Source organism: Ambystoma mexicanum, chromosome 2p (assembly GCF_040938575.1).
Source record: "Ambystoma mexicanum isolate Mex_15411 chromosome 2p, UKY_AmexF1_1, whole genome shotgun sequence".
In the NCBI taxonomy this organism is placed as follows: domain Eukaryota; kingdom Metazoa; phylum Chordata; class Amphibia; order Caudata; family Ambystomatidae; genus Ambystoma; species Ambystoma mexicanum.
The window spans coordinates 1,144,719,989-1,144,742,623 of record NC_090923.1 but is presented as its reverse complement, the minus strand read 5'-3'; the positions used below and the strand labels follow the sequence as shown (position 1 = coordinate 1,144,742,623).

General features: G+C 44.3%; 2 protein-coding genes across 3 annotated transcripts in view; one reads left to right on the top strand and one right to left on the bottom strand.

The window, feature by feature from the left end:
• The window catches only part of SMC1A (structural maintenance of chromosomes 1A), a 642,162-nt gene extending 631,169 nt beyond the window's left edge, over positions 1-10,993 (bottom strand). Inside the window, exon 1 of the mRNA XM_069645240.1 lies at positions 10,761-10,993. Within this exon, the coding sequence (XP_069501341.1) occupies positions 10,761-10,869 (109 nt within the window). The 5' untranslated portion in view covers positions 10,870-10,993. The remainder of the gene's footprint in view (positions 1-10,760) is intronic.
• A 227-nt stretch (positions 10,994-11,220) lies between these two features.
• LOC138567240 (RIB43A-like with coiled-coils protein 2) overlaps positions 11,221-22,635 on the top strand; it is a 304,620-nt gene continuing 293,205 nt past the window's right edge. Inside the window, exon 1 of one of the 2 annotated variants that reach the window (XM_069645237.1) lies at positions 11,221-11,481. In XM_069645237.1, the coding sequence (XP_069501338.1) occupies positions 11,409-11,481 (73 nt within the window). In that variant the 5' untranslated portion in view covers positions 11,221-11,408. Of the gene's footprint in view, positions 11,501-22,635 lie in introns of both variants that reach the window. The other variant, XM_069645239.1, reaches the window with a different exon arrangement.

Below are 22,635 nucleotides of genomic sequence, written 5' to 3'. Positions count from 1 at the left end.
GCCCGAGGGCCTTGGACCAAGACGGAGTCTCTAGGAAAACATTAATCATGGTCTTGGAGGAGTGGAAGGGGGCCAGGAGGGCCTCCCATCGGGTGCCACCATTAATGGGTGAAGAGGAAAAAGGAGATAGAACAGAGACCATATGGGTGGTCCATAGGCGTGAAGAGGGAATGACAGAGGATGTCGGTAAAGGTCTGTATGGAGGAAACACTGGTGTAGGTATCAGCGATCGTGAGGCATGGGTTGGAGACCAGGATATCCCTTTTGAACTTCTATCCCATCGTTCTCACTAAGTCTGCTAGAAGTCGATAGAAAATCAGTTACAAAAGAAAGAAGAGACAGAGAGCACCATAGAGGGTGCAAAGTGTCACGACTCGCTCCCTTCGCTCCTGTTCCCACCACTTGGGGGCATGATTTGGGGTTTATTCCCTGCTGGACTTTTCCTCCGAACCTTATGCTACAGTGCTGTGATGAAGTGGGAGTGCTAAATCCCTATTTTCCAAGCTACTTCCCTTCCGGATCCATTCCAGGTTTTTGGCAGCCAGCATGCTTCTTTAATCAAATGACTATGCTTCCCTGAATGCCTGGCCCACTGCTTCATCTCCATCCTTGCAGGACAAGGTTGGGTGGAGGATAGGCAACACCTGTGGCTGCAGGTGCAGCAATCAGCACACCTGAGGCGTGTGCTCGTTAAGCAGCTTTAAAAGCCTCAGTTTGGTTCAGTTCAGCGCTGGTCATTGATGTAGAGCTCCTGTTTGCGACTGGTCCGTTGTTCCTGGTTCTTAGCTTTGTGCTTAGTTCCTAGTTTCTATTCTTTGTTCTTTAAACCTGGATTTCGAATTTATGAGATTAATTGATTTTTTGCTTCCTAGATTCCCTTTCTGTATTTCTCTGTTTCCTTGCAGCTTTTCTCAGTGCTTTCCCTTTTGGTGCAGCCCAGTCTGCCTGTGTTCTATTTTTCTTTCACTTTGTCCTTTGCTGCTGTAAACCTTGATGCTTTAGTCTTTCCTCTTTATAGATTTAGCTTCCTGCCTTTTTTCCTTGGATGGGTGGGGGAAGTTTGCCTTTGTAATTTCGTTTTCCCTGCTCCTGCTCTTTTACTTTCTCTTGAAATCCATTCCATGTCTTCCCTTGCACTTCTGCGTTTATTTCCCATTGATTATTAGGTGTGGTGTGCTGTTGTAGCTAGCTCCTGAATGAATGCCTATGTTTTCCTCACTATTCTGTAATCACTATTCCTACTTGCCCCTTGTCTTGAGTTATGTATTTAGTTATCCTCCCATTGCTGTTATAGCCTTTCTGGGTCCCTGTTTGATCAACAGGGTTCGTGGGATTACTGACATTCAAGTGGTATTTCTTGTCCTCGTGAGTACTGTTGTTGAGTTCTCTTATTCAATACCATCAAGAGTGTTAGCTCACAGATCCTGTCGTTGCTTGTCCTCTACGTGGGTTTAGCGCTGTCAGTACCTGTAACAGCATTTGTGGGTAAGGGACTTGCCGACTTTCCTTGCAGTCTTATGGAGTTTAAGTGCTTACCCCACATCCCTTTTCATATATTTGTATTGTTGTGTCCCTCTATTTGCACTCCTGGGTTTTAGTATACATGAGTCTTGGTTCCTGTGTGCACATGGTTTGATTCAAGGCTATTCACTCTGTGATTTTGTGCACATTTGCCTTGCCATATTCACTGCCTTTTTCCTCACCTGACACAAAGTGGGGGTGGGGGAGAGAGTGGAGTAGGGAGAATGAGCTATGGAGCAGGCGGGGGTGATGGTGAGCTAGGGTGAAGGCAGGAGAGGGTGCGGGGGGGGAGAACACTAGTGGGAGGCGGGGTAGGAGCAACACAATGTGGGGGAGCGGAAAAACAATGACCGAAACTCAGATGCAATATATTGACAAAAGTCAGTTGCCGGCGGAACCTTGAAGTAAAGAATGGACACAGCAGGGATGCAGGCAATACACTATAGGCAAAGAGCAAATAAAACGCCAAAACAGAATAATCGACCAGGGAACCTAGAAGAAGGAATCAACAGTAGGGATGCAGGAAAGTACGATATAAGCAAACAACTATGGATAGTAAAACACCACAAAGGCAGAACAATCTACCATGGGAACCTAGAGGAAAAGAATGCAACAACTGTGGAGACCAACCAGGAAGAAAGAATGAACAGCAGGGATCAGGCATTACGACGTAGGCTAGCAACCATGGATAGTAAAACACCACAAAAGGCAGAACAAACTACCAAGGGAACCTAGAGGAAAAGATGAAACAACCATAGAAAAATCACAGAAACTACACTTTAGGTCAGGGAAAGGAGAGGGCACGCAGAGGATGCAGAGGGCTCAAGTGGAGAAGAACGGACTAGAGTTGCAAGGAAGTGCACGCAATCTAGGATTGCGAGGGAACGCACGCGGACTAGGATTGCGAGGGAGCACACAGTCTAAGATGAGAGGGGGCCCTCGCGGCGTAGGGTGTGAATGAGCGCATGCAATCAGGAATTCAGAGGATTCGTAGAGAGGTGGGGCAAGGAAAGGTCACAGGAGGAATCATCAACGCAAGTGCAAGAGAGAGAAGGGGCACCAGGTCAGGGGGTTACATGGAGTGAAACAAGCTAAACTCTCACCGCAACTTCTTACCTGGCGGCCACAAACAGCAGGGTGAGTTATCCGCACTCACCGTCTACACCTCACCCCCTTCGCCGCCAAACACCTGCGTCGTTCAACATTGCAGCCATGTCCTGCGAGGGCTTTGCCGCAGAGGGTCCGTGTCTTGGCTCTTATAGGCACGGATGTGAGGACGTAGCGAAGAATGCTACATATCGTCAGGCACCGTCTCCTGCGCACCAGCGTTGCTCAACACCGCAGCCATGTCCTGCGAGGGCTTAGTCGGTGTTCAAATCGGCGAAGTTCAAGTTGGCGAGGGTCAGGATTAGGTGGCACATGAAAGCAAGGGCTCAATTCGGTATGCAGACCTTTGCGAGGAGGTGATGGTGCAGCAGTTATCTAAAGCACCAGGACAGCAGGACCAAGACAGGTTATGCTGGTGGATCAGTTGGACTGAGTTTCCAGCTGTAGGAGTGCTGAGAGACCTAAAGAAGCGAGGGAGCTTCCAAGCTCTACTTGGCCTTGAGCTACTTGGCCTTGAGGGGCGGAGAAACCTGAAACACAGCAAGGCTGACAGAGCTCAAGGTAATAGGGCTACTAACAAGTGTAAAGGGGACAATATTCTGGAGGGAATGTATATCTAGCCATTGAAAGAAGTGACGCAGGCCCTATAACAGGGCCTGCGTCACTTCTTTCAATGGCATAGAACAATTACAAATCACTGATCTAGGCACTATATCAAAAAAAGTGCGGGTAGAGTAGAGATCCAGAGGCAGATCATTAACATAAAAAATAAACATTGTTGTAATTGCATTGCTGTCTTCACTGGCATTTGCACTTCTGCCCTCCACTGGCTAACCCCCTTCTTCCCTTCCTCCTCCTATCCAGTCCTCTTTCTTGTGGCGCTCCATATGTTTCTCTCATCTATTCTTTTCAATGTCCATGTTCAACCCCTTGCCTCCACATTTCACTGACAGATTTCTTTACATACACACACACACACACACACACACACACACACAGCTCCTCCACAATTTGCTCTTGTTCCCATAACTCTGAAGCTGGACTCTAATAAAACAGAAGTACCGAGGGTCTCTGCCCCCACCAACACTCACCTTCAACGTGTGGTTCCTCCCTCCTTCCCTAGCACATCTTCCTATCACCAGGATAAAAACCTAAATCCTGCTGTGAAACTCAATTTTTCTGTCCTTCCCCAAATTATCCTAGCCAAATCTTCCTGTTTTTAATCAACTCTTAATTTCTCTGCCTGATTCTTTACTTTCTCTCTCCTTCTATCCACATCTCCTTAGTCATTTGTTCAATCCCGAATGGATAAGAGGAATGCATTCTACCTTGGCAAGGACCGAAATTGCTGGGAACCAATTAGCCCTACTTTAAGTCTAGCGGAGCCTGGTTGGCTTCAAAACAGCTACCAGAAGCTACTTTTAGCTCCCCAGACCAACAGGTAGACTTGAACTGGAACACATCAAGTACACATTTAAACAGAATGGATCATCCATAATGGGGTAAAAAGTTAAAGTTTGCCTCTCATGGAAGTAAAATTTGCATTGCACTGTGTATTCCCTGCTGCCTACCTGGTGATGTCCAACACCCAGGAGCTAGCATTGCCTTCGAACACTCTTGTTCTCCCCACTCGTCAACTTCACCCCTGCAAATTATCCAGAATGTCTTGGTCTGCCTTCTCACCAATACACCCCCAAGTCTGCTCAAGCATTTCCTCTTTTGATCTCCTTTCACTGGCTTCCAATTCACCTATGTATTCTTGTAATGCTTCCTCAACGCTGCTACAACAAATCGGACTAATGTCTTTCTAAGCAAAATGTGTTCATTTCCTTCACCACATCCCTTGTTTCAGACGCAAAAGACCTGTTAGGAGGGAGGTGGAATGCTGCTCCACTGTTCATCCCACCCAGTAGTGGAATGTACTTCACTTTCATTCTTCTTCCTCTCATTGAGCCTCAGCAAAGCCCTCACAAAACATTTGTTCTGACCTTCCTGCTGAGTTCTAGGGTTCCTCCACCTCTAGTTGAAAGCTAGTGCCATGAAGCCATCCCTGGGTGTATATGCTCTTCACAAATAAACCTAACAGATGACAGCAACACCACATAAATCACCCCAGTCTTATTGCAGGCTCTATGCTTCAACAGCCTGCAGAAAGCGCACTGACACACATTTCGCAGACCTCCGTTTCAAACCCTGCAACATCCTGACAATAAAGACAAAATGATAGAAGAATAAGCAATTAATTTTGGCACCATCCAATCAAGATCATTGATTCAGAAATAAAAAAAAAGTTTAAAAAGCAATGGCTTGGCAACACAAAACCATTTAAAACCTAGTTCTAGAGTAACAAGTATAGAAAAAGAAAAACCAATTGAGAATCTTATTTACGAAGTAAAAAACATGCCATGCCCAATAAAATCCTACATATCGTGCAATTTGAACACTTTAGCATCGGAAGCAGCTAACATGTCTATTTCTGGGCACTTCTTTGAAAGCATTTTCTCAGTTTTGCATAACCAAAGACACCTGCATCCACCGCTCCCCAGGACAAAAGAAACAGAAAGCAGTGTGTAAATTTACAGAGTAATAAGAACATCAGAATCACGATGGACAGCAAACAATTGAGGCACATATTACTGCACTGTTTAGAAGTTATTTTTTCACCTTTGATTGATCAAGACATATCCAGCCTTCCCTCTCCTCCCCACAGAGAACACTCATGATCATTTCCATTTTCCCCATGAAGGCTGGATAATGCATATGCTCTTACTTCGGTATCTTGGAACGAACGTTGGGAGGTACAGAGAATACAAAACAGGCACCAGACTACAACCAAGAAAGTTATGGTGGGTTTAAAAATGTTTGAAAAAAAAGTCTTCCGCCTGAAACGTGAAAGTAGGAAAGTCCATTGTAGCCAAGTCACACATTCCACAACGCCACCTAGTAGCCATTGCTGGGTGTTCACCTCCAGTTCTGAGCCACAACAGCAAGGTGTTTTGGGTATGCAAATTAGCTCAAATGCAAACCGTTTTCTCCAGGAAATTGTCTTTGTCTAAGAGGGCAGTGCTACTTCATACATAGCTTAATCAGCCTTGCAAATGTATGTCTTGGGTTGATTAAGATATCTATCACAACCCAACAAGACCACTAAGAAATAGCAATGCAACATGTCCAGCAATGCTGAAGAGGCTATTTTCTCACAATCACGACTACTAAACTTTGGAACAAGCTGCCAAAAAGAACAAGCACACGCAAAGATCATCTTGCCATCCAACAAGCCCCCACAACCTAGCCTTCCACCAGCAACAAATGACCATTGGAAAATAAAAAAACTTTTTTTTTTTTTTTAAACCTCACAAGATGGCACAGAGGCCACAGCAGATGAACCCATCTGAAGCCGAAGCTGAAAAACCCCATCAAGGCATAAATTAATTTTCAGAAATTGATTAGAGTTTGCAAATTAAAACTGTTTTAATTAGCAAACCAACCCATTTGATTAGCAAAAACATTGTTTTTAAAGTGTCACCTTAAGCCATTTTAAGTGTTCACTCGTTAATATGATGAATCTTTCCCAGTAAAAAGAAATATAGTTGACATTGAGATTTAGATACACACACCTAAACTTTACTGCAAAGCATGGAGACAATGCAGTTTACAGCAGCAATATTGTAATTATGCATTATGTAACATACATTTTTAAGAAGAATTGCACGACTGTCTTGTTTAAAATACTGGTCTTTGCCAGATAGGATATAGTTAGCTTAATAAAAGTATTATCCCGATGACGTCTGGTTTGCAATTATTGTAAAAAGATTTTAAAATATCTTGCCTATGACTCAGGCATTCGGCAGTTTCCGCTGCACTCTCTCCATTAGCCCCCTTGAGTTTGCAGTAAACAGAGAAAAGAGGGTGGAGAGAGCTGTGAGGGCAAGGGAGAAATGCAGGGCGAGTTTGCTTTCATTGACCATGGTAACTTAAATAGCTAGCTCTGCTACACAAGCGTCCATTTAATTAGCATATCTACAGAATTGCATAGCAAATTGCTATGCAACATTGCTGATTTTATGCCACCCACCTTACAGCTTTGCCACAAATAGGGTAAGATACCAGATGTATTTTAGGGACCTGCAAACTGTGGTTCACCAATGTTTTGGACAATAACTCCCATGATGCCTCACCATGGACTTTGATGTCTCAACAGGAACATCGACACATCAGGCAGTGAAGGGCCGCAGGTTGTTTTGCCTTTGAAGGCCTGCTCCCCCGTTCCTGCAACTGTCTCCCTGCTCAGATCTCCTACCACCTTACACAACAAACACAAACTCCTGGGAAGCACAGCAACACTAACCGAGCCTCTTCTTTAGCCCCGTTATACACTTCCACATCAGCTGATAAAATCGAACCAAAGCTCATTAGTCTATCAGATCTGGTGCTCTTCCCTATGGATAACATACTCTCATTGTCTGCCAAACCCATAGAAAGCAGATTGGCACTCAGGAACTGGGTACTTCCGACCTGTACCCATCCATACCACAGGTTTTTCATCTGCCTTTGCCATCCGACTAATGAACCACGCCCCCTTTTTTCGTACAGAGCCAAGCGCAGCGAGGCCACCAACAGACGCAGATGGATGATATACAAGACGAGTTACATTATACTAATAATCCCTTCTCAGGAGTCCTAGCTCATTCACTCTGGGATCTCACATTGCCCCAATCCATCAAGAGGTGAGGTATAAGGGTGTACTGACCTGTGTAAAAGGCCATTTGCTGTATTGCTACACAGCAAGCCCAAATGCACTCCTAGGGGACCATAATCCCCATTTACAAATTAATACTTTTCATAAACATTTTCGGACATTCGAATTCAAAAGTAGCCTAATCTCTTCTCAACTAAATATATAACGTTCAAGATGAAGCTTCACAAATCAATGTCAGATATAAAGGTAAACCAGAACCTAGATCGTAGAGATAAATCTTGAATTTTAATCATTCAAGTGCAAAAGTCATTCGAAGTGAGGAAATCAGATTTTAGGCTAGATTTGAAGAAAAGAGATTAGGCTACTTTTGAATTCGAATGTCCGCCACTTTGGCGAAAATGTTTATGAAAAGTATTAATGTGTAAATGGGGATTATGGTCCCCTAGGAGTGCATTTGGGCTTGCTGTGTAGCAATAGACAGCCTTGGTTCTGCCAAATCCATCAAGAACCACACACTAACCTTTCAGTCTCACAGCCTAAACGACACATGTTGCAACAACCTGCAAGTCCATATTCTGAACAACCAACCCACCTTGAGCAAAAACAGAAACCCAAGCCATATGCCAAAGAACTGTATAATTCCACATTAAGCACACAATGACAACCACGCAGGGTCACAACCTTAAACATACAAGTTGCTTGCAGACTGCGGGTGACAAATATGCCGAATCCCACCAGAGAGAATGCCTGAAGCATCCATGAACTAACTCTGAACAAAGAGTTCCTTACAATCTGCATGCATGCTCTCCGCAAATCTTGCCATGTCCCCTCTGCTCCTACTACAAAATCTATTTTCTTGGAACATCAAAATAATATGAAAATGACAGAAAATGCACAACATCATGACGGCCATAATAAAAGGCTAGTTGCCACAATTAAAAAGGTCACACATGGGACAACTTCTACCCAATCAACACAGAAACCCTCATCACCCTTACTACCAAAACAAACTTGCACACTTTCTGGATAATTAATGCCCACCTCAAGCTACATTCAAATTGCATAACCATCTTCGCTCCCCACTGGCTCAACAGCATCAACTCCTGTCTCTCACGTGACCTCTGCTCACAAAACTTGACAAATCTCACCCCTCCTCAAAAAACCCATCTCTCGACCCTACACTCCCTGAAAATGACCGCCCATCACTATCTTGCTATATCCCGCCGGAATCATGGAACGACTGCTTTGTCGCTATCCAGCTGCAACAACACATCGCCACAAACAGCCTATTCAACCTGGACACTGCACTGAGACCGCGACACTACACATCCTTGATTACCTCTGCAATATCACTGACAAAGGACACAGCACTACTTGACCGCTCAGCAGGCTTTCAACACCAACCATACTATTCGAATCAACATCATATCCCATAGGATGAAACTCTCGGGTATCAATCTTGATGAGTTCACCTGCTTCCTTACTGACAGGACACACTGACTCCATACCCCATTTCCGAGCCTACCACACCCTGGTCAAGTAAGGGGTCCCACAAAGCTCCTCCTTCTCTCCCCTCCTCTTTAACCTATCTGTCCAATGGACAGACACTTGCAAACAAAATCCATTTCCACCAATACACAGACGGCACAAATATACTTCCAAATACCTTCTCCCTTCCCCCTCACAACTTCACATCCTCAAAAACCGAATCTCCACAATCACCACCTGGATGGCCACACACTTCCTCAAGCTCAACCCTTCCAAAGCGTAATGTCTCCTCATCTGCCCCCCCAGACACAAACCCTAACTCATCCCCTGGGTCAAACAACCTTTCCCAGACAACCCAAACATATCCCTCTCCAGAGCTGTAAAATCCCACCGCTTCACCATCAACCCCCACCCTTCATTCACACATCACATAGTTGATTGTCACTATTTATTAGTCGTCTTTTAGTTCACAGAACTAAAACAACCAATTTTCATAAAACATAAGCTAACACAAACAAAAATCACAGATACATATTAGATTGTCACTAGAACATGGAATCTACAACTACACCTCCTAAGAAAGATCAGCCAGATCCTTCTTCCTGAAGACATCTACATCGTAATGCAAGCACTGGTTCTTTCCAAGCCGGACTATGGCAATGCTCTCCTCACTGGACTCCCCAGCAGACCCTTGCCTCCCTGCAAGCCATACAAAACGAATCAGCCAGACTCATCCTCCACCTACCAAAACATTCACATATCACAACTGGCTACCCATACCCAAAATAATTGCTTCAAAAGGAATCTGCATTTATTTCAAAAAGGTGGATGACATTGATTTCAAAGTCATCCACCACAAAAACCCCATTTTACCTTCTGACAAACTTAAACCCACCACCCACACGAACACCAGACAAGCAATCCAAAATGTCCTACAGATTCTACTATGCAAACTGACATGTACACAAAAGCAAGCAGTTACCCACCAGGCACCCAGAGCATAGAAAACCCTCCATCATCACTTTCAGAAAGAGCATCAAAACATACGTTTCCTCAAACATAACGCGCACCCCTACCCCTACACTGGTACTACTTCTCTATCCTTATATTTTTTTCCTACACTGAAAACATTTCGTAACTCTTGTTTCACCTCCCACTATTTTAACATAGGGTCAGCATTGAACAAAAACTTTATTCTAATGAAATGAATAAAATACTCCAGAAGGAGCATCCAACTTACATAAATGTTGCATTTACAGAGAAGGTCCAAAATTATACAATATACCCATCAAGTATTCATTTTGATTAGTACCAAGCACAAATCAATGGCAATTTGCTATATTGAAAATGTACAGATGTGTGCCGAAACATTCACGTTTTCTTGCCACAAAATGTTAAAATCATTGCCACTATATCCCTGAGATCTAACAAGAAGACCCCCCACACCGCAGTCCACCACCACTTTTACTTCTGATACCACCACGGCCCTAATATTAGCACGGTATGATGCGCCTAACGGTTAACAGTAAGATCAGCATGTACTCCTTGGACAATTGCCACACCTTTCACAATAGTGCTTTCAGTCGAGTTCATGATGGCATCACGCACTATGCAAGAAACCTACACATATGACCGAGTGGCATAAAAATACGGTCCAGCTGTCATATAGTCACTGACATAGCATACATGAACTTTGGTCACCCCAAACTCACAGACGGGTTGCTCACTATAGGTGGTGGGGTTTTGGAGACCACTCCCAGATCAAGCAACTGGGTTTTACTGCCAGCAGCCCGTCCAACTTGTGCATTACAGGCATTTACATTGAAAGCAACCTATTGGTGCAATGTTTTTGTTGCCCGAATATTCAGTAATGGCTAAACAGAGCCGCATTTGTTATAGCATACTTTCTCTGTTCCCTTCCAGTCTTATCCCCTCCTGACTGTACCTGACCCGTTGGGGCCGATGATGGCAGTGAATGTCCTGAAGGGGCCCACTATCTGACGTCCTTTGTACGATTTGAAGTTCTCAATCTCTATCAGCTTCAGGAACCCCATGGTGATGGTGAGGGAAGAGAAAACACCGGGGAGACAAGAACTGTTTGGGAGACCAGACTCCCGCGCTCAGTGGTCCGGCTCCAGTATACGTCTCCCTGCTACACTTCCGGTATCAATAGCACACTTCCGGCTTTCCATGCCAAACTTTCGAGGCGAGTGAATGCCACACAACCTGTGCCGTATCGGTCTAGTACTCCGCTTCCGGTCTCCGTTTCCTTACTTCAACTATTAGACATAAAACCCTCCACTAAGATGGCTACAACTAATTGTGCTGGGGAATACACTCCCCAAACAAATATGGCCGTCATTCTGTCGCGCTCTCAAAAGTTAAGCGCAGAGCAGTGCGGCTCCATACATGAACCTCTAAAATGGTCGCCACTGTGGAATAGTCCATTCGTAATTCAGTGGGTGGGGTGTTTGCGTACAATATGTAGCCGCGATATGTATCGTGCGACATAAGGATGGCTCAGGTGTTTTAGAGCAGACCGGTCTTCCCGAGCACGAGGGCTGCTGGGTACCCTTTTCAAACCCCTTCACAAATGTGTGGCAATGGGCTAACCGGTCTCCATGGTGACAGAACTAACAAAACTAGTGTACTGAGAAGAGCAACAAGTAAGGAGCTGGGAAACGGGTAAACCGAAATCCTAGGGGTGGAATAGAAGGGGAAGAATGCATGAAGAAGGGGAAATGTGGACAAGGAAGGGTGAGGGATGAAGGATCGGGGAAAATAAACAGAGACAGACGGGAACCTTTGTGGCATGGGGAGATTCAGAGAAGTAAAGAGAAGACAAGAAGTGAGGAAAAAAAACAGTCACTCCCTTTTATGGTAAAATGTTACTGTTTTGTCAAAATTTTGAACCCCATTTTGACAGGTAAAGTCCGGTGATATTCAATGATTGTTAAGGTTCGTGTTTAAAGAGTTCACGTAGTAGTTTTTATCGGGATGCAATAAAAAGTGCACAAATCACATAATAAACAAACCTAACAACATATACTTCATTCTAAAAACACATTGAGCGAAAAGAAAATCGTTGTAGATTTATTTTCCCCTTTCTGCAATGCTTGATTAGGCCATCTGATTGTAGTCATTATTTCACCCAACATGCAGTGTTATGCACTCTTCCCATTCCTTATCACCAAACTTTCTTACCTGCTAAGGGGCAGTAGTACCTCAAGAGCCCACTCGCTGCTCTTTCTATGGCCATTAACCTAATCGCTCCCATTGTAATGTTATACTAACACAAACAACATTTTCAGAAGCTGTTTCACAGACCTTTGCTGCAGCTGATTGGCTTTTGGTTGAAATATCACATGAGAAGGTGTAAATAATAAAACAAGAAAGTAGCCTTCTTAAATAATGTTCTTACATAATATGTCTAGATGAGACTAGAACATATATCATTACAATAAAACATTCAACATTTTAAACACATCTAAAATCATCCACTATAAATGGAGCAATTTTCCTATACTGTTGCCCCACATTAGATCTGCCCAAAGAATATGGTAACCTCCCGTGGAGTTAAGATCCGTGAGAAAATTAAAGTGCCAGTATTTTAAATGGGTTGTTGCTTCACAGAACAAGACTGGGTGCTTAATGGCCTCCTTGTAGTTGGAATGTTTACATAATCAACACATTCTGTTATGTTCGTTTAACGCTAACCTTGGCCCCGTGATTTCCAGGGTAGGAAGTAGGTTCAATTTAAATCTTATCATACTTGCCAACATTCTGTGACCAAAAAGATGTAGGATTTTTCAAGTTTGAAAAAGAATAATTCCCATAACAATGACATCACAGGAAAATACAAAACATACAAACAGCACAACATGGAAAGATGTTGAAATGTTAAAAATGTATAATTCTGAATGGTAACACCATATTATCGGCAGATGCTGTGTGATGGAGTTACACTCTGTCACTTGCTTTCACTGGTGTTTCACCTAAGGATTGCCCCAGCAACAGTGCAGAACAGAGTCAAGTAGCTGTCAGGTCAGTGGATTGGTCTGAGTGCAAAGTATTCACCTACCAGTCCACTGTATAGACATACTAATTAATGTGTTGCATGCTGGCCACTGTACAAAGCAGTATGATCTGTCACTGAAATCTGTAGGCAGTAGGACTGCTTCAAAAGCAGTACCTAAATCTGTAAGGTTGGCAAGTATGTTTTATGTAAATTGCCCTTGCTTTGGCATAGGGAAACAAAGATATGTATATTTTGCAAGAAACGTTCTCCTCTTCGGAAAGCACCCATACTCTTTATATAAGGAATAAGCCCCTAGGCCATCAACAGTCAAGTACCAATCTTATTCAAAGAGTTTTCTGAAAAGAAGCCTGGTTCTGTAACAAATCTGGAATCCTGTTTAAATCTCTCACCCCCTTCACCAATATGTTACAACACTAGCAGCGAAGAATGAGTCACCAAGGAAAGAGGTTTGCAAGATAATGTTAAAGGTATTTATATAGCGCACCATCACCAACAGAGTTGGTCTCCAGGTGCTCAGGCGGATATGTAAACAAAGAAGTGGGGGGTGGGTTAGTGGGTGAGGAGGGCATAGGAAAGTGAGAAGTGGTGTACTGTTGGCAGCTTCAGTTCTGTTTTCACTGTGCGCTGAGCTTGGGTGTGCATATAGGATCGAAGCGGGTCCTCACGTGGTGTTGTTGCGATCTATGGGTTGATTGTTTGTTGTGGTGAAGTCCGTGCGGTTTGCTGTGACAGAGGTAGTTGTGTGGGTTTTTGTGTGAATTAAGTATGCATAAATTTGAGGTTTTGGTTAGTGGGTTATATGTCTCATAATCCTTGTAGTTTTGTTTTATGTATCAAGTTGTCATACTGGGTAGGTATATTCTTTCTCTTGCTTTACTGCCTGTCAAGTTTCTGGGGCAATACCATGGCTGGCTTCTAGCAAATTTGTTTGGGTTTAGTACCCCTGGTTGGGCAAGCATTATCCCTTAGTTCGAAAGTGGTGTTATATTATCATTCACCAGCTCCTTTCTATCTATTTACTGTCAGTAGTCCATCGGGTAGGTATTCTTCTCTTCCCTTTCCCGACTGTCTAGCTTCAGGACCAGTGGCGAGGCTGGCCTCCAGCTAAGTTATTGAGCTTAGTACACCCAGGAGGGCGAGCATTATCCCTGCTTGGGTAGTGGTGTTCTGTTATCATTCCCCACTCCTTCCTATCTATTTACTGTCAGTGGTCCATTACTGCCCATGTTTACGAGGTGGGCCAGGTGTTATTGTTGGGTCATACCTTGCTCTCCTTTCCGATTGATCTGTGGGTGTTGTTTGGTATGATTCAATGTGGTTTGTCTTTTAATTGATAAGTGGATATGTTGTAGATCTGTATATCCTAACTTTTATGAGGGTCAATGGCTTAGGCAGGGCCGGTCTTTGTGTCAGGCAGATCAGGCGGCTGCCTGATGTCAGTCAGCTTCTAGGGGGCGCCGTACCAGCAGTCTGCTAGTCTGCATTTCATTAAAAAAAAGAAGTTAAAAGTACATTTATCTTTCACAGTTTAGCATCCGTACCTTTTTATGACACACACACTGGCTGCGCCATGTGGCACCACGGGATTTAAACTTGCAATGTGAAGGTTTGCACTGTGTCTGAACCGGAAGTGCTTAGTTAGTTAACAGTTTGCAGTTAAATGACATAAAGGTATTTGTTAAAAGCAAAGAAAGTGTCCCCTTCGATGAAACTAAATGCTTCAAGGAAGCTTCAGCTCAATTGAACTCCCGCTGACCTTCCTTGGGAGTGAAGAAAAATTATGTTAAAATGGGGCCGAACCATGAAACCAATCAGGCATTTCCTTAATAACATTGGGTAGAAGGATGCCCTCCCCTCCGCCACAGGGCTTCCAGAACTTCAGCCCCGTTTTTCTTTGTTGTCACAGGTATCTCAAGGTAAATAAGCAAAAAGCACAATACAAAACACAAAGCAGCAAACATTCCTCACTTCACAAATGCAAGAAATGCCGATTAATCTGCAGGAAAAAGTAGAGTTGCTCTAAGTGCTAAATAAGTACGCGTCAGTTAACATTTGTAAGAGGAGTCATTGCTTTGCTGTATATTTCCAATCTAAAAAAAGAAACACTCGCCGTCCCCTCCAGAAGGAAGGCACTAGCTAGCAAGCCATTGCATGTCACGTGTGATGCCTTCACACAGCTCTAGAAGTTTAAGCCATCTGCACTCGCATTTCTGTAGTTGTCGTTTTGCAAACAGATGCCTAAAAAGACAGTACCGACTAATCTCACATGACGGGACACGGTCATCATTTTGTGGCTTTAATTTCGCGGACAAGCTTTCGGCAGCTCTCATTACTCTGTACTGAAACCAGTGGAGACCAGTAGCTCGGCACCACAGTGTGGACACTGAACATGGAGAGTGGAGGAAAGGGAAAAGGAGCAGGGTCACAGAGAGGGAGCAGGGTCACAGAGAGGGAGCAGGGTCACGGTCAATGACGGAACAGATGGTGGTTGAAAGACCATTGGAGAAGGGCAGTGACTGCAAGAATAAGTGGAATTTAGTCATGTTCCATGGAAAAGTGGCCCGTGCAAGCATAACCCTGATCCCTCAAGAAAGCTTAATAGGTTTGATTTTGTGGCATGAGACACCTCTATGCCAGCAGTCATTCATCATGGCTGCTGAATCTTCATTTGACACCGTACGACTCAACAAACTCGGTCGGCATACCACCACCAGTCATACAGGGGGCCAGTCTGAGTGGCGAGCACATGCAAGCAGAGACAGCAGTCTTTCTCTGCATTATTTCATCTCCTGCAGCCACATTCATTTTTATATAAATTATAATGTAGTGCTAGCACTGCAGTGTCAGCTCAGGGCAGCAAATAGAAACATTTGTTGCTTCATTTCACTTCCCCGTGTGGCGCTGACCCCATGCAGCCAGGCCCCATGCCTGGGCACATGCCCTCCTCCAGCTCATGCTCTGCACAGTGCATTGACTGCCACAGGGAGATTGATGAGGGCTGGGCAGGCTGCCCTTCCTTGACCTGCTGTCCCTGTCTGTGTCCGTTGGCAGTGACACAGAAATTGCGGATGAAACGGATTGGATCAAGGACCAGCCACAGCCAGACCCAGTGAGCCAGAGCCTTCCTTTGCCATCTTGACCTCAGGTGCCGAGTGCTTCTCCCTGAAAAGTTAAGTGTAAGTAATGTACCCTAAATTCTATCCACTATCAAGGGGTGCCAAGATGCAGCAGTTTGCTTTGCTTACCTTATGATATGATATGATATGATATGATATGGCATTTATAACGCGCCTATACACAAGTGTTTCAAGGCGCAACAAGCTAAGGGAGGGAGTACAAATGGAGGACAGACAACGATCCTACTAGGCCAGGTGTCATTCAGATTGCGCAAGTGCATGGGATGGGGGAAGTGAGAAAGTGCGGGGGGAGGGGACAGTGCAGTACATGGCAAAGAATAATAACAGTAGGTAAGGTAACGGCCAGCAGGTGGCAAGTGCGAAGGTAAGTGCAGACATTAGGTGTCAACTGCTGGTAGTGGGACTGTAGGGATACAGAAACAGTCCCCAAGTGCGGGGGTTGCCAGGCAGGCAGTGCCGGTGTGTGTGACTGGTGGGGGAGGGACCTGGGCCCGAGAACAGAGGATGGCCAGGTAACCAGTGCAGATTCAGTTTCAGCCAGGAGGTCAGCAGGGGGAGAGGAGGAGAAAAGGCAGAAGCAAAGAGAACGTTTTTTAGGTGCTTCCGGAACTGGAGATGGTTCTCCTCAAGTTTACAGGGAGGCAGGGTGGCTGTTCCAGAGGGAGGCCCCAGCCGAAGAAAGAGATCTACCACCAACTCGTTGCTTAGAGAAGCGACTGACCCTAAGGGAGTTTGAGGCGGAAGAGCGAAGAGCTCGAGAGGGAAGATATTTAGGAAGAGAGAGTTGAAGGTATTGAGGCCCCATGCCCCAGAAGGCATTGTGGACAATGCAGAGGGTTTTGAACTTGATCCTTGCAGCCACTGGGAGCCAGTGCAGAAATTTCAGTCCTGGAGAGATACGGATTGAGGCCAAGGACAAGTCTCGCAGTCCGTTTCTGGATGAGCTGCAGAGGGCAGAGAGTAGAAGCAGGCAGATTAAGAAAGAGGCTGTTGCAGTAGTCCAGCCTAGAGAGAACCAGAGCTCTGGAGACAGTGAGCTTCTGGGGGATGGAGAGGAAAGGTAGAATACCTCTGAGGAGGTGCAGCTGGTAGTGTGACTTCTTAGAGACGTCTGAGATGTGAGGAGAGAAGGAGAGTGTGGAGACGAAGCTGACATCAAGGTTAATGTTGAAATGATGTCAGTATGGAGCCGTGGCCGAATGCTATGTCTCGCCTTATCCTATACTAGAGTCTTTGCATATTTGCTGCAGGCATCTAATGTATGTCCTATTGCCTTGACCGGGAGGTTTTGAAGAGCCTGCCCTGGACATTCACCGGTTCTGTCTCCCCCTTTCCCTTGGACAGTGGGACTGCTGGGTGCAGCCCGCCAGCTCTAGCATTCAGTAGGAAGGAAACAGTTGGCACACAGGTTTTCACCAATCTACCTCGAATTGTGATAGCACTTCAAAGTTTGAATCCCCGGCAGGGTAGACATGCCCTAGTCTGATGTCGATACATTTGATACCATTAACATGGGTATTAATTACATCCTTTATTATAGCGCTTCATAGTGGGAGGAATTCACAATGAAGCGCTATATAAAAAAGTGCTATATTATAAGGATTAACAACGGTCAAACATTTAATCTTGCAGTTCATATGGAAATGGCCTGCCCTTCAGCAATGGAAGGAGCAGTGAGTTTGTTTAAACTTCAAGTACAACCAAAAAACAGACGAATGGCAACTAACGCTTGCCAGTTTCCTTTTTGGGAACTGCCACAGGTCCTCAAAGCTGAGCCACTTTAATCATCTATTTTGGCTCCATTAGACTCTAACTTTGAATTGTGTTTGATTTCAAGCAATGCTTATGTCCATTGACTGATGCATAAAGCTAATGGGGTAGAGGCCAAAAACATTTTATCATTGCATCATACAGCAACATTATTAAATTCAACTTAAGCAGCACATTTGGTGCACATTTAACCCCGGCTCACATTCCTTCAGAAGACTCACTTTAACAATAGCAAAGGTGTGAGCTGCCTAATATTAAGAATTCTTCAAGCATGGGAATCAGGAACGACTGTAAACAAAAGCCTCCTGCCCCACACTCGTATAAGTACTAAATGGGTTACAAGGCATGCAACGTGTTGCGTGTAGTAAGGCGCTAACAGCCTTTCAAGTGGGGCAATTTATAAGTGATGGCTCATTTAACAAGCCATTGTTTGTATACAGTATGTGCTTAACATTTCAGTCTTAAGAACTCAACATGGGGCATTTTTATTCACCAGGCCAGCACAAGTATCAGTTAGCTGATCAAACCTATGCATTCTGCAAAGAGAATTAACGTGCCACACAGAAAAGTGTAAAACTATTTTCTTTATTTTCATATCTGTTTATTTTATACACCAATATTACTTTTTGGTTACATATGGTGCATCCCTGGGAAGGTTAACTGAAATGTTTTTGCTTGTAGTGTCTGCTTTGGACAAAATGCATCAGCTTAGCATCAAAGGTATTTTCATTTTCTAAACAACCCAGAGCCAGCCAAGGCCTAGCACGCACACCAGATGGAAACCCAATATGACTTGCACCTTAATTAGGAAAGCAGGGTTTATTATGTCACTGTGCAGACCATAGACTGTGGCAAATCAGTGCAGTGATGTGTGCAGCAATGATTTGTGCACTGCCCAAGACACCACCATGTTGGTTAATGACGTGTATGTGGCACTCCTACATGTAACAGCACATATACCTATTGTTGTCCGATGTGCCCAATGTCCATACTATAGCACAATGCAATGTGGCAATGCAACAAGCATTTGAAGACGTGACCACATCTCTGAGGTCAGGAGGAAGGTCCACTGGCTCCCCGTCAAGGAGAGAATTACATTCAAAACACTGGCCCTGGCGCACAAGTGCCTGCACGGTCGGGCTCCACCTTACCTAGCTCAAAGGAGCAGCCTGCACACTCCTATTAGGCCCATCAGAGCAGCCTATACCAACTGAATCCTTGTATCCTCTACCCGCAGGGTGAAAGCGGGCGGTACAAGCTTCCCTAACATGGCAGCCACACTGTGGAACTCCCTTCCCCCTTCCATCAGGGGGATTGACTCCCATGCAACCTTCAGGAAGGCCATTAAAACTAGACTCTTTGTCTGACAACCCATGTTATATATTCTGTAACTTGATTTTGACAATGTACTGCTTTTTTGCCTAACTGTGTTGAAACTGTCATGCAAATGTCCATTGTTAACCGTAACTAGTTCTGTTTTTAAGTCTTTGCTGGGGCCGCATTCTTGTAACCCTGAATCAAGTCTCCCTAAGCCTTCTCATAGCGCCTCAATGCCCATGGGCTGCAGTGCGCTTTACAAATGGAAAAAAAAAATGTTTTGTGTATGTGACTCTGATGAGCATGCCATACTGTGCCTACATGTAAACACATTAAGAAATCAAAGAAGTTGGTTCAAATTGTACATCCACTAGGCCAAACACCCTTTCTGCACTGCCACCCCATGATTTTCACTTGCTGCATGTCAGCACTAATAAGAGATGCTAATTCCAGCTCAGTTAGATCATAGGCCTGCTCTTTTTTGCCGAAATAACCCCTGAGGCCTGCATAATAGTGAGGAGGTAGTGGCTGAGGAACTGTGGACCCTTTACAATGCATTAGAAACCAGTTTTGTTTAAAACGCTTCATCGGCTTATTACTGGTCAGGCTAAAGTTTATAAGAGGTACAATCCTTTCTGTGTAGCCTTTCTGCGCATTGTTTATTGTGTCTCTTTTGTGCGGTATCCTGTCCTGTCTGCAGATATAATTCCCAAAAGATGTTTCTGTATTGGGTTGGGCATGCCCACGGTGAGACCCAGCCCTTCCTCATCTACACTTCTTCAGAAAAAAGAAGCATAAGAGCCCTTGTACCCCATTTGAGTGGCTGACGTTGCAGCCATTTAATACTCACATCCAACAATTTAAGCTGTCCAAATGAGCATGTATGGTTCATGGTTATGAACATTTTAATGTTAGGGTGAGTATTGTGAATCGTGATGTGAGCACCAAGCCATGCATCGGTTATGCATTTAGAGATTCACACATACAATCCTTTTGTCACAGACTTGTTTATGAAAAGTAGAGATCTCTGATCACTGTAATAGTCCTGAAATGATCTGTGATTTAATGCAAAGCATACAGGAATCGTCATTGTTGCTATTTGTCCCCTTTCCCACTTTCAGAGAGGTATTTTGAAAGAGTACAATAAGAGTGTACCAGACTGACCATCATGGAATGATAACCTACTATCAGAAAATTATTCATATGGTTAGTGTATCATTGCCCCTTGTGAAATACATGTGAGGTGGTACGAACAGAACACCTGCAACACAGGGGCAGTGGTCAGTGGGCCCTCAGACCCCGGCAGGCTGGTCACACCGCAGTGTGCCAGTACAGACAGCTTGAAACTGCGATTCAAATTAGAATTCTTCTGTAGTACTTGAATTACAATGAAATAAAACTAGCTTCATTTATATAGCAATTATTTATTCATATTGAGGAGGCATTTTGTCGCACGACAGAGGTGTAGTTTGGAAGTGACGTGAGCCAGTCAGGGGTAGGGGGGGGCGCCAACTATGCTTCCTGCCTGGGGTGCAATCTGGTGTAAGACCGGCCCTGGGCTTAGGGAATCAAGATAGGGTCTTCTCTCAGCCTAGTTCTGCTGTGTATGTCCTTATGAGCGTTCTTTCTGGTTATGGAGTGAAGAGCCATGATTTGAGGAGTTTCCTGAATTGTAGGTGATCTCTTGTGTTCTGTATCTTTTTTGGTAGTTCGTTCCAGGTTTTTGGGGCGAGGTGAGAGAAAAAGGATCCTCAGAGTTTTCTCTTGTTGTATGATTTGGGTTCCAAACGGATGTCGCTCCTGGATCTGAGTGGCCTTGTAATGTGATGTACATTTAGTTTTCTTCTGATGAACTCTGTACATTGTCGTGGATTGCTCTGTGCGTTATGCACATTGATTTGGACTTGATCCGCTGTTTGATGGGTAGCCAGTGTAGCGTTTTCATTGCTGGTGTGATGTGTTCTCTTCGAGGTATTTTATAGGAGCAGTCTGGCTGCCGCATTTTGTATGCGTTGGAGTTTATTTAGGAGTCGGTCAGGCATGCCTAGATATAGGCTGTTGGCGTAGTCTAATCTAGACATGATGAGAACGATGACGGTAATTGTTGTGAATGAGAGGAATGGTAGGATCCTTTTAGCCGATCGCAGGATAAAGAAGCATTTCTTGATTAGGGCGTTTACTTGTGGCTCTAGAGTGAGAGTTCATTGTCCATCAGGACTCCCAGGTTTTTTTTACAATCGATAATGGGGCTGGGGTTTCATCCGGTTCAGTTGGCCATGGGATGTAGAGGTTGTCTTCTCTGCTTTTTGTGATGATCATTATTTCTGTTTTGCTTGGGTTGAGTTTGAGGTAGTTTAAGTTCATCCAGTTGTATATTTCACAAAGGCAGTTTTCTAGTGTTGAGTTGTCTTCTTGTGAGTCTTGTATTTTGTAGATTATTTGTGTGTCCGCGTAGTTGTAACAGGTGAGGCCATGTCTTTCGATGATTTTAATTAGCTGTGACAGGTAGATCTTGAATAGTAGTTGCGAGAAGGATGATCCTTGTGGGACTGCGCATGACGATTCACATGGGCTTGATTTGTAAGGCTTCATCCATATTGTTTCTGTTCTTTATTCAATATGAAGAAAGAACAAACACTCCGAAACTGCAACTAAGAACCGCAACAACAGAACACACCCCCACAGACAGGTTCAAAAATCGGACCAACACTGAAAGAAGAGACAAATCCCTTTACCTAACTCCATACCTCGCTGAGACCTGCTCACTAGATCGAACCAATGCAACGCCAAAACCAACTACATTGAACAACCTACCAAAATCACGAAGAAGGACGAACCCCACCAGATACAACAAGCACACAACTGAAGCAATAACACCATACATCACCAAAGCAAGAAGAACCCCCAACCCACAACCACATCCCCTGGAAGACGAACCAGATGAAAACAAAAACCCTAGACTAAACCTAGAAGAACTACTCGAGGACGCCGACAACCTGAAACCTGCTCCTGAACAAGATCAGAAAACGACCCTAACAAAAAAAGCCAAACCAACCTACACCTCTAAACTCCACTGCAATTTAATAAATGCAAGATTCATGTCAAAACACTCTACAGAGATCTTCGACCTACTCGACGACAACGGCATCGACATCCTCTTCATCACAGAAACTTGGCTGGACAACAACTACAAAATCATACTCCAAATCTGCCTCCCAGCAAACTTTAAATGCCTTCAAATAAACAGAAAAAACAAAAAAGGAGGAGGCATCGCAATAGCATTTAAAGAGCAGCTGAAAATAAGAACAGACGAACCACTCAACATCCCCAACTGCGAGTCCATGGTCATACACCTAACAGCTAGCCCAAAAACCAACGTCACATTCATCCTGGTGTACAGACCCCCAACTTATGATGCATCCTTCGTCGACAACTTCATAGAAGCCATAACCAACATAGCCATCAACCACGAACACCTAATCATACTGGGGGACTTCAACATCTGGTTCGAAGACAGTCGTGCCAACTCCCAAAACTCACTGATTGAACAACTCGCC